The 27979-nt window shown below is 42.2% G+C and overlaps 1 protein-coding gene across 2 annotated transcripts in view; it reads left to right on the top strand.

Moving 5' to 3' along the window:
* Positions 1–5072: 5072 nt before the first annotated feature.
* Positions 5073–27979, top strand: part of pparab (peroxisome proliferator-activated receptor alpha b) — a 41302-nt gene continuing 18395 nt past the window's right edge. The window contains exons 1-3 of one of the 2 annotated variants that reach the window (XM_034288334.1): positions 5073–5285; positions 24393–24629; positions 27431–27588. In XM_034288334.1, the coding sequence (XP_034144225.1) occupies positions 24431–24629; positions 27431–27588 (357 nt within the window). In that variant the 5' untranslated portion in view covers positions 5073–5285; positions 24393–24430. Of the gene's footprint in view, positions 5286–24392; positions 24630–27430; positions 27589–27979 lie in introns of those variants that run through there. The other variant, XM_034288333.1, reaches the window with a different exon arrangement.

Genomic DNA, 27979 nt, shown 5'->3' with positions numbered 1-27979 from the left:
AATCCGGCTCCACACCTGAACTTAATCTCCAAAATCACAATCACCATCCTATTTAAACCCGACTAAATTGTCATTCCTCTTCTCTCAAAGGAATCCTCCTCCATCTATTCCATGTTACTAGTTATTTCAAGGATCTCCTGTGGGAGGGGGTTCAGTATCATCACTGCAGTCAAAGAAGCTACCGTATGTCTTCTCAGAATCTTTGTCAATTTATTCAGAGTCCACACACCTGAATCATCAGTGACAGCCTGCCTTGATAGGTTCAATCTCTTTGTGGTCTTGCAGAAGTTAACCACATGGAATAATGTCTCCTTCAGGAATAAATCTGGAGAAATCAAAAATAAAACTGAATAATCAGTTACTTCAATGAACAGTACTCGTTGATTATATTTTTCCTATATGTAAAACATTGTAAAACATTTGAAAAACCGGCCCCTGGATTCAGAATCCACCATCATGAATTGTTATGTGAGTTGTCCAAAACAAACTCCAAACCCATTTTTACACTATGTAACACACCTTTATATAGATGTTAATTATTCCCAATCTTTTCAGTGCTTGGATCTAATTGCTTTGAATAAATTTTTGGTCTATGGCAGGCCAGCCAAGTTGTGAATCTGAGAGCAGCAGATGGACTGCCATGGCAGTTTCTCCTCTCTTGATTCACGTCCCAACAGATGATAGTACAGTACTTTACCTCCCCAGTCACAGCCAACAATGCAGAAAAATAGAGGGCAAGGAAAGAGACTGTGTATGTGCCAGTCAGTATGGGTGTCAAACATGCCTCAGTCTAAGACTGCATTCTGTCTTCTGTATCTCATATCCAGATTCAGTCCCCAGGCTAATATAGAGCCAACTCCTCGTCAAGCCACGATCCTGGATCTGAAATGGGTGCCTGATCAGCAAAGTTTAGAAATCCTCTTGGATATCATGGAAAGTCTAACCTGGACAGGACAATGCGACACCACTGACGTCCACATTTGAAACGCCTGAGACACCAAGTGCACGTGTGCCAATAAACTAGTGTGAGCGGATTTGAATGTCAGTGTGTACTGTCCCCAAACAGGGTTTACCCTAAATTAGTATGGACGTTGCACCTCTCCCCAGTCTTCCCACCGGCCAACATATTGAATTGATGTGAGTCTTGGCCCTGGTGACAAAGGAGAGTGAGCTGAATGCTAAGACACAGGAGACAATGGCTCTGTGTTCAGTCCGTCTCAGGGAGACACTCTGCAGCCTGTTTTACCAAGCATCTAGACCGCACTATTCATCTAGATTTAGAAACAAAGCATTTTAAGTGGTACCAGTGACTGCCTGCCTGTGGGATGAGGTCATATCAATTTGCACCCTTCTTGAACACTTGAAAAAAAGGCAATAAATGAGATCTCCATGTGAAATGCCCGTCTCTATTTATAAACACACTAATTTAGTCACGTCATATGCATAATATGGATACCTTTTATTCCACTTTCTTAACACACTATTTGGTGTTATAAATTAGATCTACTCCTCCTTGGTGAAATGATGCTCTGAATTCATAGTGATAAGATTGCCATCTAGTGCCAGCTTGTGCACAGGACCAGAGCTACTTAACAATCACTGCTTCTGCAGATGTTCCTCACACAATGATCTCTCTCTAAATTACCTCTCTCTAAATGATCTCTCTCTAAATGATCTCTCTGAACAGGCTATTTTGCAGTGGAATATGCTATGCGTCTGCAGATTCCAGTCAATTGAATTTGGATGCTCAGTTTGCAGTTCAAACTACAGGGGTTGGTAGAGGGACATTTATCTCATTCTACAGTCAAATATTGTCTGCTCTTATATATCTACTCACATTTTGGCAGACGTCTATGTGATCAGAGACATAACGTCATTACTCTGAATTACTTTACATTGCCGATTTAATGACTTTGAAACTCATTGAAACGATGACAAGAAATAGAGTGTGGGACTCAATCCCATTTGAACACCACCTGATCTTGATGAACAGTTAGTAAGCAAATATCTGTGGAAATGGATGATATCGTTTTACTGTGCCGAATCAGGATTCTATGAATTGGTCTTCGAATGTTATCTTTTACACAGCATTTCCTCGTACAACTAGACAGTGAGACCTTGTTTATCCCTGACACTAACATGGATTTTATGTCCTGACGTCCACTTTTTCGGAAATGTGTCTGCACATGGTAAAAAAAAATATCCCATACGATTCTAGTTAGGGAGGGTTTAACATGGTCTCAATTTAATAAACTTTGAACCTAGCTGAGTGAAGTATGCTTGAGTAAGTCCTTTCAGAACATTGTACCATTCTGTGTCCCATGGCAGTCAATGGGTTGTTGCTCACCAAAGGAGCTGTGGGAGACATTTTGTCCATCCCCGGATTCTGACTGCAAAACCAGAGGTGTGGACAGAGAGTCAGTAAATCCATCGGCTAGATACTTTCGTTTGACAACCCATCTAAGGATTGTTTAAAAAGTGTTGAAATGAGCACGTTCATTTTAATTTTCCTTTCCTCACAGGGATAAACCAAGGCTGGTGGCTGGGGCCTTGGGTTCCCACCAGGGAATGCAGGGAGCTGCCGATTACCACTTGTCTTGGGGCCCTGTGTGTGTGTGTGTATTTGTGTGTGTGTGCGTGTGTGTGTGTTTGTTTGTGTGTGTGTGTATGTGTGTGTGTGTGTGTGTGTGTGTGTGCGTGTGTGTGTGTGTGGTGGGGGAGGAGTCTGGAAGGGACACATTGGGCCCAGAGTGCAGGAACCGGAGGAGGGTATCTGGGCCTGTGGCCAGAGTCTGATGGAGCAACACACAGCACTTTGCCAATGGAGTGGGACAATTTGATGGAGTCCAGGCCAGGGACAGAACATGAGGAAACAGGCTGCGGCAGAAATGTAATCAGCGGACGAGTTGTTGCACACTCAGCTCCTGGCCAGGCCTGTACAAACAGAAACGGTCCATTAATGTTGAACTTATTTCAGCAATTTATCGGAGGCCTTCATGGCTTGGCCCACTGTCAATATGAAAAGCAGACAGAAAATGCGATATCCATATGTTGTCCTGCTCTCTTTAAGTTTTAAGTGCATTTTCCAATAAATCAGCTAAGTGACTGGGTAACTTAAATAACTCACAAAGATAAGCATTGGTTTTCAGAATGTCCACAGAAGTGGGGCTATTCGAAAACAATTATTTGTTTTGACATTCATACGCACTGTTCTTTGACAAGGTCATCCTGCTCTGCTCTGACTGTTGTGTTTGGACAGATACGACCTTGTTACAAACCCCACCAAGTCCCACTGTCTCTGACCAGGGGTCAGCTATGATGGCAGAGGAGGGCATGACAACAGACATGTGGGAGGAAAAATATGAAGTGTGTATGATGACATTTCATGTGTTTTCTGAGAACAGGATCTGTGTCTACTGGTGCAGCAACTACACTTCCCCACGTGTCAGCCCAATGCTACATCAAGGACACTGCCAGTCCTCCGGGACCTTTACTCCTCCCTGTCTGTCATCCGGGACGTTTACTCCTCCCTGTCTGTCATCCGGGACCTTTACTCCTCTCTGTCTGTCATCCGGGATGTTTACTCCTCTCTGCCTGTCCTCTGGGACCTTTACTCCTCTCTGCCTGTCATCCGAGACCTTTACTCCTCTCTGCCTGTCATCCGAGACCTTTACTCCTCTCTGCCTGTCATCCGAGACCTTTACTCCTCTCTGCCTGTCGCCCGGGACGTTTACTCCTCTCTGCCTGTCATCCGAGACCTTTACTCCTCTCTGCCTGTCATCCGGGATGTTTACTCCTCTCTATCTGTCCTCCGGGACGTTTACTCCTCTCTATCTGTCCTCCGGGACGTTTACTCCTCTCTATCTGTCCTCCGGGACGTTTACTCCTCTCTGACTGTCGTCCTGGACCTTTACTCCTCTCTGCCTGTCCTTCGGGACGTTTACTCCTCTCTATCTGTCCTCCGGGACGTTTACTCCTCTCTATCTGTCCTCCGGGACGTTTACTCCTCTCTATCTGTCCTCCGGGACGTTTACTGCTCTCTATCTGTCCTCCGGGACGTTTACTCCTCTCTATCTGTCCTCCGGGACGTTTACTCCTCTCTGCCTGTCCTCCGGGACGTTTACTCCTCTCTATCTGTCCTCCAGGACGTTTACTTCTCTCTGCCTGTCGTCCTGGACCTTTACTCCTCTCTGCCTGTCCTCCGGGACGTTTACTCCTCTCTATCTGTCCTCCGGGACGTTTACTCCTCTCTATCTGTCCTCCGGGACATTTACTCCTCTCTATCTGTCCTCCGGGACGTTTACTCCTCTTTATCTGTCCTCCGGGACGTTTACTCCTCAATCCCTGCCCTACAGGACATTTACTCCTCACAACGTTGTGCATACACCACACACAGTCCATGCTTTTTAATGTGAACACTGATCACTTTAAATTTATTCACAGTATACCCTGCTCACTTGATGTTTGTATTTTGTACAGTGCTACTTGGACTGGTGTACTGATTTTCTTTGTATTTAAAAAATGTAATTCTACTTGTGTGGTAGATTTAGCTGACTTTATATTGTCAATGTTTTTTTGTGATTATTTTCTGTGCCGAAAGGCAACAATTTTGCTACGCTCCAACGGCTGCTATGTGTATGGAACCAAAAGAACTTTCAATAATGGACCAAGGGAAGCACTATTTTATGCCAAATAAAATCCTATTCGATTGCAATGAGGAATGTGCAGAAAAGGAAAATTTGTTTATAACACAGTAATGCATGGATAGGAAAAATAAAAACATCGTGTAAAAGCATATATAAGAGGTAAAAGAGGTTTAAAAATAAATCATATAAAAGTTAAAATCTCATAATGCCCATATTGTTCATCATGCTTTCGTGAAATTTGCCCCTACCACACCAACTAAATCAGCGATTGTGGAGTTGGATTCTGTGGACTATAATTGCCTTGCTCCCTGCTGTCATTCTATTGTTAGGGGGCGTCCTGCTCAAGGGAAAGACACGGGCTCTTTCTATTCGCTGAAAAGATAGGTGTGTCGGGGGGGTGTGCTTCTTCCAGACCAGCTTCCTGTCTGTCATGACGGCATTTCCTGCGGGTGGGCACCGCTCTGTGGGCAGGGTGGTGGGGAATTTTGACAGCGGCAGCGTTGTTTAGGAGACAAACAAGGACGTGTGGAAGGGGACTTTTTTTCCCTCGTCGTTCGTCCGGATCTTGTACTGACAGTTTCTCAACCGACCGAGATCTCTGACGGTATGACGGCTTCTGATCGGACTGTCCAGTGTAAGGTAGATCAATTTGAGCATATTATCACTGCACATATTGATGTGAATTGCAATGCAATGTTTGTTACTGATATTATAGGTTTTCTATATGGTTTTGAAATCGAATTGATGAGTAAAGATTGGAATTTGACAGTGTTCATCGACGGAGATTTCTTGAAGGCATGTATCCCTTCATAAGTTTCAGCAAAACAATTGTGTTGCAGCAAGATTTCTGGTTCAATTTTTATTGTATAATCTGATTTCACATTAAGCATGATAAATGGATTTGTGCTTGCTATATTTCTGGACATCTACTCATAGCGCCAGTGGGTTGCTATATAAATGAGGTAGCCTATTTAAAACTACACATGGGAGTTCTGTAACATTCTTCTGTTCTTCAAGTTACACAGGCTACATTACATTCTTTGAGTTATTTTCCTCATGCATTGTATAGGTTAGGCAACATACTGTGCACAGTCTGGGAAACAAAGTAATATATATTTGCCCTATTGGAGTCTTACCCTAATAATTGGTGCTGGAGAGAAATGTTGTATTTTATGATACACTTCCAACTTTAAGAAAAAAAAAATCTTATTGCAGAGTAACTTTGTGGTAATATTATTGTTTGGAAGTGTAACATTATTTTGCTGCATATGTACATGCAGCTCGTAAGGACAGGTGAAAGACTCATAATGAATGGGTGTTATGAAGGTCAGGAATGCCTGTGTTGAGGTTGTAGATAATGCTCTGTGTTTAGAGTACTGCTCAGTGTTGAGGGTACTGCTCAGTGTTAAGAGTACTGCTCAGTGTTGAGGGTACTGCTCAGTGTTGAGGGTACTGCTCAGTGTTGAGGGTACTGCTCAGTGTTAAGAGTACTGCTCAGTGTTGAGGGTACTGCTCAGTGTTGAGGGTACTGCTCAGTGTTGAGGGTACTGCTTAGTTTTCAAGTTAGTCTTAGGGCCAGTCTTACAGACACAGATTAAGCCTAGTCTAGGACTAAAACAACAAGCTCAATGGAGTTTTCTACTGAACTGATTTTTTTGTCCTAGACTAGGCTAAATCCGTGTCTGTGAAACCGGCCCTTAGTGTACTGAGGGACTGCTCAGTATTGAGGGTAGACTGAACTGTTGACCTTCGGATCAAGCTGTTTTCTGAACTGTATTTCTTCCATGTATGTAGTAATCTTTATTGACTATAGGGTGGCATGGTGCCCATGAGTGGCTGAATGGACAGGTTGTCATCGTGACTTATATCACATGGTCATTGATGGTTTGTGAAGGTTATATACAGTATATTTGCCTGATGACTCAAATGGAAACCTCCCTATGCTAAATCTCTTCTCTGTGGGTGAAGTATAGCATTTGGCTGATTAAAGAGTTTGGGTAGCCAGTCAGTCCGAGTGCTTTTATGAAGTTATTCCTAGGTTAGTTCACCGTGTACACTTCAGGTTTGCACCTACATGTCTTGAAATGTTACCGGATCCAAGCCATTGTCATCAAACTAATGAATTAATCAGTGCCAAACTGCGCATTTCATCTGTGAGTCTGTGAAACTTGACCCCAAATCCTGCTGTACCTGTATATCTTTGTTCTAGTCTCAAAAGAGTGCGGCCCAGGTTTTTCACCATCCAGACTTGTTCTGGTTTGAACCGTCTTGTTGCCTTCTTTAAGTCATACAGCATATTTCAGAATGTGGGACACCCGGGTTAGGGTGGTGTCTGAGGTTGTTGAGGACAGCCTAGATATACGCTACATAGACTTTCCTTATTTAATTATTTGAAGGTGAGGTCCCTAAGGATCATACTTACTGTTGCAATGATTATATAGATATCCTGAGGGCAATTGATCTGGCGTTGGTGTACAACATGTTCCTCAAGTCCTTCGATGTGCACCTGCAAAACAAATGTCCCCCCTGCAGGGGATCTGAGCTGCAGGACACTTGCTCTCCTTTCAGCATAGCTGACATTGCCTGTTGAGTCTCTCCCTGCATGCCGTGAATGAACCCAACACATCGTCTTAAAGGGGAATGACACATATCTGTAATCTCCCTTCATCTGAAAAATCCCTTTTTGCAAACAAATGATTGATCTGGAGAGCTTTCCGTGCAACATCCATGTTACCTTTCTCACAGTGAACAGAGAAATAGCCTAGAAAACAGCCTAAAAACCACACAATTGGGGATTAGAGTACTCGTCATTACATGTCAACTCTATGTTTAGAGCAGTATATAAAATAAATGTAATTTGTATCAGCTGCAATCTCTGGACATCTCTGGACTTTCTCACCATGTGTTGTGAATGTTAAGTCTGTTCTATTGTATGTTTAGTCTATTCCTGATCTGTTCGTAGGCAATCAGTGTCTATGCAGCTTGGCTGCGCCGCGAGAGACTTGTCTCGAGGAACCTGAGACCTGTAATCGGATTGTGCTTGGCTGCTTCAGACGGCTGCATAGAGACACCGACACAGAGGAGGCCGGAGAAAAAAAAAGAAAGAAGGGAGCGCTCTCGTTCTATTCTCCTCGAACAGGACTTTCCGGTTTCCTCCCAACTGCATTTATCAACTGTCTTCCTCGGTGGGTCCTGTCAGTAGGTCAGCAACCAGAATCCTCTTTCAGAGGCCTGGTATGCATGAGCACACGGCTTCTCGTCAGTCGAGTGTCTTATGTAAAGAAGTTGCGCCGTAGAGCAGCATCAATACACCGCTGCGATGTAGAAGACGTGGAGGTGACTTTCGTTTGCTTGTTTGTTGGTTGGTGTGCACTTCTCTGTCCGTGCCCTAGGGACCGTGTCAGGACGTCAGTGTGTCTTGCTCTCCTGTCCAGTCTTCTTAGGTGCTGAGGGTTCAGCGACATCAGACCTCCTTTTGATGTCACAGACCACAAGCCTCGCTGGGATTTCTCAACCCCATGTAGACAAACTAGAGGCCTTGGAGGAGGTTTTTGCAATAATCAATAACAGGCAGTTCAGCTATACATTTTGAATCCATTTTTGATTCTAACACGGCATCCGTGACATTCAAACCTGATGATATTCTGTTCTGTATCTGTGGGATTAGTCCTGTGACTGTGCAGCAAGGTTGACTATTAAGACATTCAGTTGAGGTGTGGCCAGTGGAGGACAGACAGACTTCTGTTGTTGAGAATTTTATGTATTTTTCTTTTATATGACTTAATTTATTATAAAATAAAACATTGTAGAACATGCCATATACATTTAGCCAGGAACTGACAAGTTGAATGTTATGAGACAATCATTTGTAGTGAAAGTAGGAAATAAATATCACCACATAATGGGCTGTAGTTGTGTTTCCACAGAAGAATGTTATTTCTGAACTTGAAACAATGTGAAAATGTGACTTCAAAGACAACCATGAGTAAACCCATAAAAAACATTTCATGCTTTGGACATACCAATCGGATATTGCTCCTAGACCATAACTAAAATTGGAATTCAGTGTAATCATGTTTGAATGTTTAGGAAATGTTCTGTCAAAGTAATAAATGGATTAGGTCTAGGGACTCAAAAAGAGACTCCATTGGTTTTTCCTTCAGAACGTCCTCTAAAATCACATCCGGACCTTCACCTGGTCCACCACTAGAATTCCAAATGGCACCGCATGGGCCCTGCTCAAAACAAGTACACAACACAGAGGAAAAAGGTGACATTTGGAACGAAGACTATCCTCCATGGTAAAATCCCTCAGGCCCATCTATAGGATTGAGTCATAGCCAGACTTACTGTAAGCTGCTCTGGACAGGAGCTTGTCTCAGCTAATGATCAGGAGGTGCCACTGTCAAGGCCCATTGGTGTCAGCTGACTGTCAGGGTACTTTGAACCCAGAGGAGCTCAAATTCACAGGTGCTGGATTGGACTGGTTTGTTTGTGATAGGAATGATTGACCTCCATATCTCTGCGTGTCTGCTTTGTAGTATTGGTGTCGGGGTCCACTTTGTCTGTTTGTTTGGAGGTGGGGGTAGGGTTGTGGTTCGCAACTATGTGAAGCCTGTCTAGAGAAATCCTTATCAATCACCTGGCTTCTGTCTTAGATCATTCCTCTTCCCTCTCTTCATAATGATACCTCTGAGTCCTACCCTGCTCCCTCCTTTTCATCCTCTCCTCCCTAAGTGTATGTATCATATATTTATTTAAAAAATATATATTGTTAATAAGGCTAATAAGACAATATACAAAGGTCTACGCATGTCTGTGGGCTCTGGTTTTCTATTTTGCTGGTAGTATATTTTGTGGGGCTTTCATTTGAAGAAAAAAAACACTGACTTTTAAAAGATTATTAAACACTTCTCATATTTATAGTTCTGCCTTTATTATCCATCACATCCACTGCCATTGTGGATGTTAGGGATATCATAAAGGATGACAGACAGAAACAAATTCAAGATAATGTAAAACCTTGATAAAAGCTGGCTTTCAATAGAGATTCAGGATGATTACATTTAAGCATTTACTTAAAAAATTGCTATGGATGTTACACTGCCTGTCTTTGTCAATTTAAATGACCGAAATACCATTTTTGAGTCAACCATCTACTACATAATGGCTTAAGTACATTTAAAAATCTAATAATGTTTGCAATCCAAAAACTACAACTTAAGGATAATAAACATGGTTTTATTTGTGAAGGATACATGTCTAGATGCTCAGGTTGACTCAGGTTGGATTAAAAACGTTTAAGAGTGTGACATTGTTGGCCAGAAGTTCTGGTGTTTTCTATGGGCTTTGTATGCCACCTCAAAAGGCACAAGAAATGGTTTTGATATTTTAGATATTTCTGAAATCCATTCTGTTAAAGATATAATAATTCCTTTAATTATTTTGTTGGTATATGATTTCACCCAAATTGGCCATTTCAGTTTATTAGATTCATTTATTATTAATAAACTACATTACTTAACTGTAGTATTTGGCTGTGGCTTGCAGAATATTTTGTAATTCGCATTTTGATCCACAGTACTCTGCATAACAAACACCTTGGTTGACTTGGCAACCACACTGGGCAAGTACTAGACCCCAATGTCATCCTGGAAAATGTTACAGGACCCACACAGCTGTCTAGCAGGGAGAAGCGCTCCCAACATCCATTTCCTAACACTTTACCCTTGGGGTGGTATTTCCCTCAGTAAGAGACAGAATTCACACAGCGACCAATCAGACCTTGTTTTGGTCTTAGCCACCTCCCATGCTTTCTGTGTCTGTCATTTAGTTTGTTTTCATGCACATGCTGTTCCGGCTGTAATCCGAAGGGGAGAAAGGGTTATTGTTGTGTCTGCTATTATTTTACCCCTGTCACGTTGTCACGTGCAGTAAACAACCAAGAACAAAATAAGGTGAGCTTGCTTCCAATCTTTGACTGGTAACCACCATATACTCTCTACAGAACAGAGAAACCTTGAGTGAAAGCTGCCCTTCATGCAGTGACAGCAAACTATGTGCTGATCCTGCATAACCACCCTGTCAATATCAGCTGAATGCTAAACTTTACTCTGAAGACACGTTTTTTTAATGGACTTTTTTATTATACTTTCAAGTTGAGAACGGAGACAGTGTCAATTAAACAACAATCCAACCTTAAGCTTTTTATCAGTGTGCCACACGCCCCTCCCTCCTCGTCCATCGGAATGACAACGGCCGATGACGTTCGGCTGGCAGCTGTTAGCCAGGTGTCTTGCCAAACCAGTCCACACAGGAACGAACTGATTGCTCTGGTAGAGTAGATACAGTAAATAGGGGATATTGTCTGCCCTGACCCTCCTGTGCAACTCGGGTTGCCAAGCCAGAGCAGCTTGGCACAGGGGGGGATAGCAGCTGGTTGGGGGTAAGGGACACAGTACTGCACGTCTCTCATTTTAGGGAGGAGTCATATGCACGCCTCGTCAGTCTCTGTCACAGTAGGATCTCAGGCTCTGGGGAAAGATGGGGCGAGATGGAAACGGGAATGTCGTAAACAGACCATAAAAACCTTCTTCCTTAGCACTGTGCAACCAGGAGTTTGGCACAGTGCTAAGGTTTAGCCTAAGGACATTGTTGTTACCAAGTGTTGTTTGGAGCAATAGGGAAAGAGTGAAAGGGTTTTAAATGTAAATTTAATTACTGATTAGTCCGATCTATGTAAGACAGCCCTGAAAAAAAACATGGAAATGAAGTAGGCACCGTTGCTCTGCACTGTAACTTAGTCTAAAGCAAGAGTCCGTATTAGTTTTAAGGATTAGTTTGGCATCATATGTAATACATTGAATTGAAAGGTATTTAGCCTACTGTTGAATGCATTGTAATTATTATTTATAAAAATGTTTACATTTGAGCAGAGCATTTGCTGGGTGTCAGTATAGCTTCTTGTCTCTATCCTGAACAAATCCTCTTTTGGCACTGGCCGTTTTAATAGTTAATCGGCCATTCAAGAATGACATTGATATAGTTAAACTGACTAACGTTTCTTACTAAATTTACCTCCACCACAAATAGCGTCTATGTACTGGCCATTTTAACAGCGTATTAGCCAGCTTTACCGGTATCTACTAACTTACTGGAATAGTTATAAGAATTGAGCAGTTGCTAGCGAGTCTGCCAAAGCTATTTCAATTCATGGCATAAGAACTTATTTTTTTCTTTCATGACAAAACAACATACTTTTTTCTTTCATTCGTGAATGGCATTGAAACAATAACTATCAATAAAGGTGACAATAACTAACATTTTCATCAAGTGAAAAGACGAGGGAATCGTGGAATCTACCAGAAATAATTAATAAATGACGTTGCTCTCAATAGATTTGAACGTAGATCTTCCACATGAGAGGCACTGTCTTTAACCACTATGCCACGGCATGAGACATTTCAGCAGTCGCTAGACTCTATTGAGGATTGTGTTAAACTGACTAACGTTTCTTATTAAGTTTACTTCCACCATAGCGTCTATGAACTGTATTGCTTTTGCTACTGGTCGTTTTAACAGCGTATTAGCCAGTAATATGTTTACTAGTATCTACTAACTTCCTAGGAATAATCATAAGAATTTAGCAATTGTTAGCGAGACTGAAGATTAACTTTTCCATGTCAGAAAGAGTCACAATATAACCGTATACAGTTTCAATTAAGGGTTACTATAACGTAACTACTGTATAGACAGCAAATGTGTTTGTCTGTCCTGACCCAAAATGCATGCATGGATGTGTACTTTGAAAATCCAGTAAACTGTTTTATTTCAGGCTTACTATAATATAGATACTAACGGTTTTAGCCAGCAAAGTTTTTGTCTATATGTAATAATTCATAACTCACGCAAAAATTTAAACGTAGTAACTGTGCAATCACCCATAGGTGTCTGAAGACCCATTTTGACGCTCATTTTCTTGGCAGCGCATCACTCGGTCTAACTCCCGGGTAACCAAAAATGGGCAGAGATGGGGCGTGAGTGCAGCTGATGTGCCTGGTTGCTGAAACAATATCCATCTAGTGTGACATTACCAAGTTAGCAAAAGCTAAGAAGCTAGGCTAAATGCTGCCAGTGTGTTAGGTGTATGTATGTGTGTGTGTGTATGTGTGTGTGTGCGTGTGTGTGTGTGTGTGTGTGTGTGTGTGTGTGTGTATATGAATATGTGGTAATTTTGCAACTCTAGATTTTGTTGAGATGATACACTATAAAAAATAGGTCAAGACTTCAGATTAGATATTAGATTTTCACATAACTGTACTTATGAACATAGACTGTATGGTTACGAGTCGTTTATTTGGATGTCACTTGATTGTATCTTTTAATTTAAACCATTTGAAAAATGAAAAAGAGCAGCTATACACCAATCCTGAGTGGTTTACAAAAACAAAATACAGCATTTATAAAACAAATAATTTGTAATGATAAAAGCAAAACCTAACTAATAAATACCAATGAACTTAACATGAATAACAAATATCAACACAGAACCATTGTATTTCACAAACATTTGTTTTTAAAATAAACTTTTCTTAGCAATAGTGCCAAAGGAAAACAGTGTTGATCATCATGGCCAGACAAATGGCGATTAAATTAAACTTTTCAACTGTACAAAATCTGGTTTCTTTCTAAATAGAGTACCTAGTAAATAAATAAATGTATTTCTCACAACTGTAGAATAATATAGTAAATCTAAATTCTATTCAAATATAATGACTTTAAGCATGTATACATTGCTCACTCAAACTTTAAGGTTTTTGGCCAAGAATACCAGTCTATTCGCCATTACAGGCTTGAGACATGACCGTTGGCAAGTGACAATTTTACCTGTACTGAAAAGCCTCTCTGAGGGGGAACTTGTGCTGGGAATGGATAGATACTTGCGGGCAAGCTTGGTGAGATGTGGAAAGCTTACTCAATGTGTTTTCCACCATGCAAGTGGATCTTCCTCTTTGTCTGTGGAAGGTGTTAGCAGGTAGTTGTTTAATTCTGCTTCCACAGCATCCTTGGGGGTCCGAGAGGAATCACCCTTTGCTGCAGCTGCGCTCTTCCCAAGGACTTCTTGGCTTTCTTTGCCTGGGACATATCAGCAACTTCAGGCTCTACTTCAGTGCTGTTGCTTGACGGCTCCTCCTGGCATTCCATAATTTCTGATGCCACTCTGGCCTTGACATGGGGCTTGTTGTTGGACCTGAGTTATTCTTATATAATAATAGCCTTCTGCTGCTCTAGTATCCTGCTGATCATCTTCTGTCTGAAACCCCATCTTGTTTGGCATTCTGATATAAGGGAATGTGAAGGTAGATTGAGTTCCTTCTGGGCTCTTTCGAGAGCACTTCTGGCCTTCCAGTTGTGAGAGAAGTGACCCAGCAGCTTCTTGCAGACACCTGCAGCACGGTCAATGCTTCCATCCATTTTCACTGCATTTTCTAAGGGAAAAAACAAAGCCAAAATAAAGTACTTATTATTATACACATTTAATGTTTACTTTAATAAATGATTTATAAAAATAAATTGCTCATAAAACTGTTTTGCAAATGATTACATAATTAGTTATTTACAGATACAATTTAGAGTTTCAGCATGCTTTCTTTATGTTTTAAAGACCTATAATAAAACACATTCATTCTCACTTATATCTCATATCTCATGAGTTTAGCACTAGCTATTTTACTTAATGATAACTCAAAATATAGGGACATTTAATTCCATTGTTTGTTATTGTAAACAAATGCAACATTTAAACATAAAAAAGATAGCAGAGATATATAGATATAAAACATTAATGCCATAGGATATCAGTCCTGGCATTCAGAGCTTTAGCTATCAACCTGACAGTCTGTATCCTTCATTCTAGCCCAGCCCCATCCTAAAAATATATGTAATAGTATAGCAATGGCAACAGTAGTAAAATAGAATGTGCAATTGGGCATAACTTACAGACTGCAAGATGCAGTCTGTGTCCAAATCACTGCAATCTGGTCCACTTGTTCAGGTGCAGCCTTCACCATGTTCGGGGCATTGTCTGTGCTTTTCAGACTAGACGACTCTCATCTAGGTCCCAATCAGCTAAAGCTTCTCTCATCCCTGTTGCAATGTTCTCACTTGTATGATCCATCCGCCTTAAATGATGGAACAATTGGTTGTGTTGTGGCAACAATGGCAAGGCACTCACGGCAAAGTACCTGTTTTTGGTCAACATCATCTGTCACCGAAATATTTGCATATAATTTACGATGCACTTCTTTTTGCTACCAAATTCTAAATTTCTGTCTTTTTTGCCTGTTCCTCGCTCATCATTTTGTCACGCGCAAGCAGAGCCTGCATGTCAACCACATTCAGCAACTAACTCTGTGTTTAAAATAATAATAATAATAAACTGTGTATCCAATAACCCATAAATCAGAGTAAATGTCCTTATATCAGACAGATATAATGCTAGTTTAACATTAAAATATATATATATATATATATAATATATATATATAGTAGACTGATATATGTTTACCTTACTAAATCGCATGTTCTGCAAAATATTGCAGATGCGCACATCGCAATGTCGATGCTGAAACGATATATCGTGCAGCCCTAGAAACAACTAATTTGTCATCTGAAATTAAAAGTTTGTATTCAACAGAATACCTTATCTGAATGAAATGTACTGAAATTTATATTTTGGGCAGTAAAAAAAATGCCTTGGCTGGTAGATTTTTTCATCTACCAGTCTCCTTGGTAGGTGAGCCAAAAAGATTTCGGACAATGTATGCCAGTATTGGGACCGATTGGGACACACTTACTACTAAAATTGCATAGACTTTGATACAATAACTGTGAATATAGGTGACAATAACTTCCTTTTCGTCAAATGAAAAGACGAGAGAATCGTGGAAACACTGGAACCTGGTCTACAATATGTTTATTGGCCACAAAACTTTAGTTTTTTTACTGAAAGAATCCTGTGCAGCTTTGAGTACTTGGTATCGGAACTCTGTATAAGCAAGTACCCAAAAATAAGTACTCATACTTGTACTCGGTCTGAATAAAAGTGGTATCGGTGCATCCCAAATCTCAGGTCAACCTCAATGTATTGAATTATAGGGATGTTGATCTGGGTGAATTCCAATACGTTAGCATATACCACATATTAGTGTAGTGTTTTAGATTGTTTGCTTTATTTCTCATCAAAGCAGTTCCGAAGAGCTTATCTCAAACTTGAGTAAAACAGCTTTGTAAATCCTCTGTCGCTATATGCACTTCAAGAGCATCTAATTTTTTGCACATACATTTGGGTTATCCCTGGGGCTTTTGCCCGACACTGATACTGGAGAGGGCGGGTTTGTGCCGCAGGATTTATAGTGAAAATATTCTGCTGCCATTCTATACAGTAAATCCATCAGAGTTATGGAGCGTTTCAGCGTTATAGTTATATAGTTACAACATTATAGTCAATGTTCATGACCTCTCTTTGGCATTTTGTTGTGTGATTATCATTCTGTCACTGGACTTGCTGTCGAGTCATGAGACAAAGTCCACCCAAGGAGTTTATGTAACGTTTGGGTTTAATGTTTACCACATCTATAATCCGGTATGCTTTACCAATCAGTAGGGGTTATAAAATATGTTTGAATACAATGTTCACTCCCTAACACTCTGTAGCAGTTGTCACATAAGATTACCACATAATCCCACATCGCACCTTCAGGAAGCTATGGAGTGAATTTCGTAAAAATATGGGGTTTTCTTCACACATTTTATAATCTGGACTGACTGGTAAGGCCTTCCAGATTGTAGTTTTGCTTTCAGTGACAGGAAATGTTTAACAATAAATAAGTAAACGAGAGATCGGGTAAATGTATTTTCATGCATGTGCACTGTAGCCTTTTTTAGAAAAGGGAGCCCAGTGTCTCTCAGCGACAAAGCTATGGCACATCTTGAGTAACTACAATCATGATCCAATGCCAGCTTTGTCTCTCATGAAAACAACAAGAAGAATCATTATCTCAAGCTTATCCTATTTGTCGGTTTAACAACACAGAGGTTGGGAATAAAAGTAACACCAGTACCTTCCTACAGTGTATTGAATGACTGTGTTAAGTGGTTGAAGTGACTGACATGTTACCAGACAGTGGAAGCTGTGAAGAAACCCCTTTATCGAGCCTACAGGCAGCATTGAGTTGTGTCTTTGGTAAGTGACCTTGACATGGCTTTCTGAGGTAAACAACCTGTTAGTGTCAGATGAACCTTCAGATGTCACACCACATGGGTGACCCCCTCAGAAACCTCAGAAACTGCGGCTGAAAACCCTCCCAATCAGTGCAGAGTCTTTTACATCACCCATTATGCTGTACTTTGACCGGTCTCCTTAGAGATGACAGAGCGCTGGGTGGCCGGCATATCAGTGCTCTCAGATAAGGGCCCCGCTGCTGTTTGTTAAAAGGGCATGGTCAGCCTCCAAGCCTCATAAAAGAAACACTGTAAACACATAGCGTCCGAATTAGCCCCCTATTTCCTGCACGGGGCACTTCTTTAGAGCTCTGATCCCTATGGATCTGGTCATTGGAAGTGCACTGTAGAGGGAAAAGGGTGCAAGTTTGGCCACAGGCATGGACTAGCATCCCCATCACCCCATATCCCTAAGTGGTCTGGGTCAGCGGGGCCACACTTAGGTTCTGGGGGCCCTTGTAGCTAACCGGCTCACACCATGAGACTGATGGGTTAAATATTAACGCTGGCCTGGCTCGCCGCTCATGGCGACAATCACGTAGGCTAAACACTAATCAACAGGGCACATAGTTCAAGACTTGTGATCTGTTGGTATTGGTTGAGGATTTTCATTGTATGTTCTGTTTAGATTTGACCAGAGAAATTCGAGCATGCTCTCAGAGTCCTTCAGATGCCATGTCATGTGCCTTTTGCTCAGAACTGGCTTCCGTCTAGCCACTCAACCATAAACTGGAGGGCTTGATAGGTGGAGTGTGGCAGAGCTGGTTGTTGTTTTGGCAGGTTGTTCCATCTCTGCACACAAACTCTGAAGCTCTGTTTGTGTGGTCATTGGGTTTACGGTCACCTCCCTGACCAAGGCCCTTCTTACCCAGCCTCTTCGTTTGGCCGGATGGCCAGCTCTTGGAATAGGCTTGGTAAATCGGAACGCCTTCCATTTTATAATGATTCGGCCCACTGTACTACTGGGAACTTTTGATGCTTCAGCAATTCTATTTTTGAGCTACATTTTGAATGTCATGGGCAAAGGGTCTGAATCCGGTTTTCATTTTCAATGAATTGGCACACATTTCTAAAAACATATATTTTCATTTTTTCATTATGGGGTATTGTGTGTAGGCTGGTGACAAAAAAGAGGTCTATAACATAACAAAGAGAAAATGAATGATATATGAATACTACCTGTACTGAGGCATAACTTTCCGAATGCATTTGAGAGTTATTGTGTATCTGGACACTAACCGTACTGGACACTAACCGTACTGGACACTAACCCTACTGGACACTAACCCTACTGGACATTAACCCTACTGGACACTAACCCTACTGGACATTAACCCTACTGGACATTAACCCTACTGGACATTACCCTACCAGACACTAACCCTACCAGACACTAACCCTACCGGACATTAACCCTACTGGACACTAACCCTACCAGACACTAACCCTTCCAGACACTAACCCTACCAGACACTAACCCTACTGGACACTAACCCTACCAGACACTAACCCTTCCAGACATTAACCCTACCAGACATTAACCCTACCAGACATTAACCCTACCAGACATTAACCCTACCAGACACTAACCCTACCAGACACTAACCCTACCAGACATTAACCCTACTGGACACTAACCCTACCAGACACTAACCTACTGGACACTAACCCTACCAGACACTAACCTACTAGACATTAACCCTACCAGACACTAACACTTCCAGACACTAACCTACTAGACATTAACCCTACCAGACACTAACCTACTAGACATTAACCCTACCAGACACTAACACTTCCAGACATTAACCCTACCAGACACTAACCCTACCAGACACTAACCCTACCAGACACTAACCTACTGGACACTAACCTACTGGACACTAACCCTACCAGACACTAACCCTACCAGACATTAACCCTACCAGACATTAGCCCTACCAGACACTAACCCTACCAGACACTAACCCTACCAGACATTAACCCTACCAGACATTAACCCTACCAGACACTAACACTTCCAGACACTAACCTACTGGACACTAACCCTACCAGACATTAACCCTACCAGACATTAACCCTACCAGACACTAACCCTACCAGACACTAACCCTACCAGACACTAACCTACTGAACACTAACCCTACCAGACATTAACCCTACCAGACACTAACCCTACCAGACACTAACCCTACCAGACATTAACCCTACCAGACATTAACCCTACCAGACATTAACCCTACCAGACACTAACCCTACCAGACATTAACCCTACCAGACATTAACCCTACCAGACACTAACACTTCCAGACACTAACCTACTGGACACTAACCCTACCAGACACTAACCTACTAGACACTTAAGACACAAGTCAGAGTGGAGTCACCATAGCTATGTCCAATTCGAGTCTGAGTCCCGAATGGTCACAAGCTGTATGGCAGAAGTCTAGTCTCTGGTTCTGAGAAAAAAATATCTACCACATTACCATTGCTTTATTTGCAAGTTAGTTTGATAGTTGACATTCAGTTAATATATTTGTTTTCTCTTGTCAACATCCATCTACAACCCTGTCTCCAAAAACATTTGGATGCAAACAGAATGCAAAGATGTTCAAATCAGTTATACCCCATATTCAATATAAAATAGTACGAAGACAACATATCAAATGCTGAAATTGAAAATGTTGATTGTTCCTTGAAAAATATATGCCAGCTACATGTTTTCAAAAAGCTGGGACAGGCGAACCAAATGTCTGGAAAAGCTGTGTAATACAAAAAAAGGAACATGGTGGAACATCTCACAACTAATTAGGTTAATTGTCAGAAGGTCAGTAACATGATTGGATATAAAAAGAATATCCCAAAGAGGATGAGTCTTTCCAAAGTAAAGATGGGGAGGGGTTCACCACTCTGTGAAGGATTGCATGGGCAAATAGTGCAACAATTTAAGAAGAACGTTTCTCAACGTAAAATTGCAAAGACTTTGGGGATCTCAGCATCTACGGTACATTATATCATTAATAGATTTAGAGAATCCAGAGAAATCTCTGTACGCAAGGGACAAGGTCAAAAACCAATATTGGATGGCTGTGATCTTCGGGCCCTCAGGCAACACTGCATTAAAATCAGAGGAGAATTTGAATTTGAAACTCAAGGAGAATTTGAAACACGTTTGATAGAAAATAGCTTTCAAAAGCCAGCACATTAATTATACAGACAAAGATGATAACACATTTGAATAAAACCTAAACTGTTTGCAGTCGCCAAAGTGTTAGAAATGATTGTACTGCTTAGCCTGGCTCTGTGGGGCCTCCTAACGATGCCCCGTGACTAAAGACCCTATCAATGGGTGGACAGGAGGCTGGCACTGAAAGCACCTCTCTGACCACAACAAATACATGTAGGGCAGCAAGTTCTTGTTGGTTTTTATATATTTTTGTGCAACACTCTTTGCATCTACTGTAAAACCGCTGAAAGTAGAACAAATTATTTTCGGTTATTTTGACATGGTTAGTAACTGCTGTTCTTTGATTTGATGACTTGTGACATAACAGCTCCCCCAGCCTGTGTAATGAACACAAAACTATTTTAGCTCCCCCAGCCTGTGTCAAGTTATGAACATGTCATGTTATGAACATACGCCTATTACAGCTCCCCCGGCCTGTGTAATGAACACAACACTATTACAGCTCCCCCAGCCTGTGTCATGTTATGAACATGTCATGTTATGAACATACGCCTATTACAGCTCCCCCGGCCGGAGTAATGAACACAACACTATTACAGCTCCCCCAGCCTGTGTCATGTTATGATCATGTCATGTTATGATCATACGCCTATTACAGCTCCCTCGGCCTGTGTTATGATCACAACACTATTACAGCTCCCCCAGCCTGTGTCATGTTATGAACATGTCATGTTATGAACATACGCCTATTACAGCTCCCCCGGCCTGTGTTATGATCAAAACACTATTACAGCTCCCCCAGTCAGTGTCATGTTATGAACATACGCCTATTACAGCTCCCCCGGCCTGTGTTATGATCACAACACTATTACAGCTCCCCCAGCCTGTGTCATGTTATGAACATGTCATGTTATGTTATGAACATACGCCTATTACAGCTCCCCCAGCCTGTGTTATGATCAAAACACTATTACATCTCCCGCAGTCAGTGTCATGTTATGAACATACACCTATTACAGCTCCCCCGGCCTGTGTTATGAACACAACACTATTACAGCTCCCCCAGCCTGTGTCATGTTATGAACATACGCCTATTACAGCTCCCCCGGCCTATGTAATGAACACAACACTATTACAGCTCCCCCAGCCTGTGTCATGTTATGAACATTTCATGTTATGAACATACGCCTATTATAGCTCCCTCGGCCTGTGTTATGAACACAGGTCACATTTAAATAGATTGCAGTGGTAGTATATTGTTATTTTGCATTCTATTTTCGGGTGTTTTTCATCCCTACTTTGAACAAGAACAAATTTGAACAAGAAATTGTCATGACATCATCAGGCGATCCCAGTGGCTGATGGGAGAGGTCCCACTGTCAGTCCCATGGAGGTAGAATGAAGCTTCCCCTCCTCCTCATAACCTTAACCTTAATTTAATATACAAACATGTAATCAAATGTGCTAATGCGCGTGTACACACATACTTAGAAACACAATGCTACACACACACACAGGGATGACCTTGCCTGTCTTCAGTTCAGTGTATTCCATGCTCTCTTCTGCAGGCTTGGTTGACCGAGCACAAGAGTTTTGACCTGAGGGACAAAGCACTGCTGGTTACCGTAGAAACCACTTGGCGTCCTCTCTCTTTCTCCTTTCCCATTCTGTTACCCTGTATGTCTCGGTTAATCTTTTTGCTGTCTGTCTGTATGTCTGTTTCTGTGTCCTTGTTACTCTCACTGCATGTCAAACTTCTCTGACCAGCCCACCCTCTCGTCTGTCAGGTTAAAGTAGTATAGGACCGATTTGGGAAGCCTAAGAACTGACCATGTGTTTGATTACAGCCTTTCTCTGTTGATGTTGACAGAACTAGAGCATAGGGGCAGAGGTCAGTGCTGTAGTGAATAGCTGCTGATGCTGAGGTCATGAAGTCAGGGATGGTATGTCATGTCTGTATGTAGACTAAACAGGTCCCCTACTTACAGTATGTGGCAGGTGTATGTTTACACAGTGTCAGTCAGACAGTCCTCCAGCCAGACAGTCCTCCAGCCAGACAGTCCTCCAGCCAGAGAGTCCTCCAGCCAGACAGTCCTCCAGCCAGACAGTCCTCCAGCCAGAGAGTCCTCCAGCCAGACAGTCCTCCAGCCAGACAGTCCTCCAGCCAGAGAGTCCTCCAGCCAGACAGTCCTCCAGCCAGACAGTCCTCCAGCCAGACAGTTTGTTCGTGAGCTCTACATTACATTAGCAGTAGTGTGTAGCCTCATCTTGTAGTATTACATTACTATCCTGTACATTAGCAGTAGTGTGTAGCCTGGTCTTTCTAGTACTACATTAATATTCTGTACATTAGCAGTAGTGTGTTGCCTGGTCTTGTAGTACTACATTCCTATTCTGTACGTAAGCAGTAGCGTGTAGTCTGGTCTTTCTAGTACTGCATTACACTACAGTACATTAGCAGTTTGTGAGCTCTACATTACATTAGCAGTAGTGTGTAGCCTCATCTTGTAGTATTACATTAATATACTGTACATTAGCAGTAGTGTGTAGCCTGGTCTTGTAGTATTACATTAATATACTGTACATTAGCAGTAGTGTGTAGCCTGGTCTTGTAGTATTACATTAATATACTCTACATTAGCAGTAGTGTGTAGTCTGGTCTTGTAGTATTACATTAATATACTGTACATTAGCAGTAGTGTGTAGCCTGGTCTTGTAGTATTACATTAATATACTGTACATTAGCAGTAGTGTGTAGCCTGGTCTTGTAGTATTACATTAATATACTGTACATTAGCAGTAGTGTGTAGCCTGGTCTTGTAGTATTACATTAATATACTGTACATTAGCAGTAGTGTGTAGCCTGGTCTTGTAGTATTACATTAATATACTGTACATTAGCAGTAGTGAGTAGCCTGGTCTTGTAGTATTACATTACTTGGCACTGTGGATACCATGGGGAGGCTGAGTGTTGAATGCCAATGATTAAAGGGAATGTTTTGACACAGTATGTCCTCTTATTGAAGCCCTCTGGAAGTAGGATGACTAACGAGGTCGGCTCTACAGTATGCACAGTCAATACTGTTCACTAAAAAAAAAACATCTCATATAGCTCATACAGCTATTATTATGCCATGCACTTCATCATTAGCACACGCCTACAGCTGTATGTTCGCATAACATACCACACATTTTTCTTAAGCTTATCCATTACACAGGAGTTCATTGAGAGGGGTGGGTCTGCACTTGTCTTTGAACGTGCACGTATGCTGTTAGGCGCCTCCATTAGCCAGGGCCCAGAATAGACGTGAGTAGTGGCCAGACTCTGTTGGGGTTAGACTTAGCCTACACAGGGTCATGCCCTGGCGGCTTACTGCAGGCTGCTCTCGGATGGAACAGCTGCTGGGCCCTTTTCCCCTTCTCAACGCTCAGCACCCAGTGACCCCACCACCCCCACGACAGGCCCACAACAGGGAGATTTACTGGAGATTGACCCTGTTTTGGTGCGGATATAGGATTGGTTAGGTGCTGATCTAAGGGTGATTTGGCGAGGATTGGCTGATCCCAGATCTGTGATAGAGGGTATGTTCTACATCAAACCATTTTACCTTCACTGTCAGCCCGTCCAACAGCCTTCACCCAGCCCATTGCCTTCCATTCCTCCTCCTGCTTCTCTTCCAGGACATTGTGGCTGAGGGTTAGGTTGCTGTCTCTTGAATAAGGAGTTGAATGGACCAGAGTGGACAGTGTTGTGTAAGTAGTTGTGTCAGAGCTGACCAGTGTGGACAGTATTGTGTCAGTTGTTCTGTCAGAGCAGACCAGTATGGACAGTATTGTGTCAGTAGTTCTGTCAGAGCAGACCAGGATAGACATTGTTGTGTCAGTAGTTGTGTCAGAGCAGACCAGGATAGACAGTGTTGTGTCAGTAGTTGTGTCAGAGCAGACCAGGATAGACAGTGTTGTGTCAGTAGTTGTGTCAGAGCAGACCAGGATAGACAGTGTTGTGTCAGTAGTTGTGTCAGAGCAGACCGGGATGGACAATGTTGTGTCAGTAGTTGAGCTTAAGGCTGAGTGAGTTCCAACCTTGTTGGTAGCAATACACTTTATAGGGAGGGGTTGTTAGTTTTGGTAACATTGCAGTGTAAACAGGTGTTTGTGATGGAAAGAGTCCAACGCTGTAAGAACTGTGCCGTTCCCCATGGCAGATGTCAGCTCTGTTGTTTATCCTCCCTTTTATCTGGACTCTCCATTAACACACTCTCCCCCCTCCCCCACAGTCTGATGAGTGATCCTACTCCTGGTCCTGTCCTCCGCCATGGTCGACATGGAGAGCCACTATCGTCCGCCGTCCCCCCTGGAGGACTCTGTGCTGGGCAGCCCGCTGTGTGGGGACCTCCTCGGAGGCATGGAGGATCTGAACGACATCAACGGTGACGCCCTCAGCTCCTTGGATATCCCAGAATACAAGTCCCAGTCCAGTATTGGCTCTGGCTCTGAAGGATCCACCGTTTTAGGTATGGATCCATGAGACTTCAAGAGTTCCACTTCTATTATGCTGGGGTGTTGTGACCCTGTGGTGACCTGGGGTGTTGTGACCCTGTGGTGACCTGGGGTGTTGTGACCCTGTGGTGACCTGGGGTGTTGTGACCTTGTGGTGACCTGGGGTGTTGTGACCCTGTGGTGACCTGGGGTGTTGTGACCCTGTGGTGACCTGGGGTGTTGTGACCCTGTAAGGATCCTGGGTGTTGTGACCTTGGATAGAGTGAACATGTTGTGACTTTGTGGTAAACTGGAGTGTTGTGACCTTGTGGTGACCTGGGATGTAGTAACATTTTACCCAAAAGCAAAAGAGCTACTTCTGGCAGAGGGTCACATGTTATATTACACCACCTGTCAGTTATTTTGTTACAAATTTGAAATCATACTTGTGTTGTTGTCTGCGAGCTCAACAGGATAGCTAGGTCTTAGAATTGGGAAAATATTAAGTCTGTACAGAATACCCATATATACACTTAATTGTGTAGTAGTTCAATAAGAAAATTTGCAATTTTGTGTTTTCATTGCCTAATTTTTGAATTGATCATGTTATCTGTTCAAAAACCCTAACTTACTAGTCGCAGTCAGGTCTGGAAATACTGCCTGGCAGAAGAGTATTTTGACATCCAAATACGACTTGAGAGCACGAGTTAACGCCAAAGTTAGATGCTTAGACTGCTATGACGGTGTGCCTTCAGAGCCATTCAGTGACTGGTTCGATTGGACAGCTGAGCTTTCCAGAAGAATGATGTCTGAAGGAATATAGCCAAGGAAGGTAGGCCTTTGCATGCCTCATCAAAGCAACTCCCAGCATTTGGAAGGGAACCCATTCACTAGGCAACGTCCACAACTGAGCTTTCAGGTGCCTGACTCAGCACAAGCAGTCTCTAGAGCACGCTGAGGAAAGGCAACTCTGTTTGATGCTAACCCAACCATCCCAGAATGGTGCTGTGCCACATTTACGCTGCCAAATGCAAAACCGTCAGTCTCTGTTGGAATGTCACGACCAGGACCTATTGCTGCAAAAAAGCATCTCTACTGCCAGGCAGTGCATTTGTCGGTGCAGTACACTCATTTATCCAGGACCCAACTATTATTGTGTAGGGGTCCTCAAAGTAGAGGGCACTTCTGGACAATGCCTGACTTTACATATGTATTTAAAGGGGGTGTTGTGAGTAATTGCATTTGTTATTTGAATGTTATTAGTATAATAGACCCTGTTATAAAAATCTTACAACTTCAGTGAGATATCCCTAATTTGCTTCCAGCTTGTGGACGTTTGTGGAATTACAGCAACACCAGTAACATTCAAACCAACTCACCCTTATATCACACTCCGTAAACTCACTTTGCTTTTAGTTGACCACCGAAAAACACTTCTTAAATATCCTGAATATAGATATATTTTAGATTGCACAATGATTCCTTGCACCAGGGGATACTAATCTTTTTCCACTAGGGCCCCCTATTTAGAATTTGTGAAACCCCCCTCCCAAAAAATTTGCTAAATGAAAATGTTCATTTCATCACTTGTTGTATTTTTTCTTTGTGGAGGGGTGGGGGTATTTTCAACAGAATAGTTTGCTGGGTTGCTAGCATTGGGTTAAATGACAGTAATTTTCAGTTGAGCTAGTAGGACAGCTTTGGCATCCTGGTGAGATCACATTTAGTATGTTTGCTTTAAAGGGGAGTTTCTCAAATGTTAGCATTGTAACATAATCTGCAGAAAGAGTGGAATGATAGTGTTTCACAACATGTATTCAAAATAAATTAAGTTGTTGTTGAGACATGCAGTCATCACTCCTCAGACAAATAATAGCAGACATTATTTAAATACACAAAATACAGATTCCATAGATTTCCTATTAACAGAACTGAACATTCCTTTCAGTTAAAAGTCGTAAAATATATAAAGAAAAATAATATGCTAGTTTTTTGGGCATTTGAGTGAATGCAAAATCAGAAACCCTGGTGGAAAAAGGTTGAGAACCTCTGTAAGAGAATTAGTGTTGCCACAGGGTGCCATTTTGATAGTCGTCACACATTTTGGCAAACTTTATGTCCTTTATAATCCACCTGGATGTGCTAGCGAATAAGTAACTATGTAGTAGGCGTTATGCAACAGGGATTAAATCTGTTTCTGGTGTTGGAATGTAAACAGAGGGAAAGAGGGAGGGGTGTGTTAAAGGGGTGAAGACATTGGGAGAGGAAGATGAAGAGGGAGCATGATGGAAATTTATGATGATGTCACGGAAAATCACGGGGAGTTTATTGAAAAGCTTCTGGTTGTTTATGGCTGGTTGGGTGGGTGAGGGTGCGGGAAGCGTGGTTTGTGTGGCACATGCAGTTGGCCCAATAGCCTTCAAATATTTATCCCTGTTTTGGCTTCTCTCAACCAACTCATGAGGGGTGACTTAGTGCCGCTCTATTTTCCACTGTTCCTGGAATGCCGTGTGTTCAGAGGGTTTGGGAGTCAGGTAATGAGATACAGTGTGTGCTTCCCGGGCCAATATTCCACTCATCTGCCTGATTTTAGAAGTGTTCCTGATCCCCTTTCAGTAGAGTACGTGTGACAGGCCCTCCTTATTTATAGAATGGAACACACGTTACATGTACTCTTCCAAAGGCCCAAGACACCAGTAAGTTTCCACTGGATTTCCTCTGCCAGTTAGGGCATAGTGGCATCACTGTGTGTGTGTGTGTCTGTGTGTGTGTGTGTGTGCGCGCGTGCGTGCGTGCACTTGTCTTGCCATTAACACGTATGTTATGTGTTCTCCAGATGCTCTAACCCCGGCCTCCAGCCCTTCGTCTGGAGTTTATGGGCCGGCCACAGGGCAGGAGGAGTTCTCCTCAACCTCTCTCAACTTGGAATGTCGCGTTTGTTCCGACCGTGCTTCTGGATATCACTACGGAGTTCACGCCTGTGAAGGCTGCAAGGTGAGATGGGCCAGCCGTCACACGCACTAACAAACAGTACATATTGCATTTACGCAAAAACAGTTGTAGACACAATCACACTGAATGGTTAAAAAAAAACACCTTACCAGTAGGAAGCCATGGCAGGCTTATACAGTGGATATAAGAAGTCTACACACCCCTGTTAAAATGCCAGGTTCTTGTGATGTAAACGAATGAGACAAAGATAAATCATGTCAGGACTTTTTCCACCTTTAACATGAACAATTTGACAAACAAACTGACATTTTTTAGAAATCCTACTAGAACAGCTGAACTTTATTTGTGATTAATCAGAGTCACTTTAAATGAAGGCAGGTGTGTAATGACTTCTATTTAACATGAGTTTGAATGTGATTGGTTAATTCTGAAT

The sequence above is a fragment of the Esox lucius genome, chromosome 19 (genome assembly GCF_011004845.1).
Source record: "Esox lucius isolate fEsoLuc1 chromosome 19, fEsoLuc1.pri, whole genome shotgun sequence".
Classification (NCBI taxonomy): Eukaryota; Metazoa; Chordata; class Actinopteri; order Esociformes; family Esocidae; genus Esox; species Esox lucius.
This window is presented reverse-complemented; position numbering and strand designations above follow the sequence as displayed.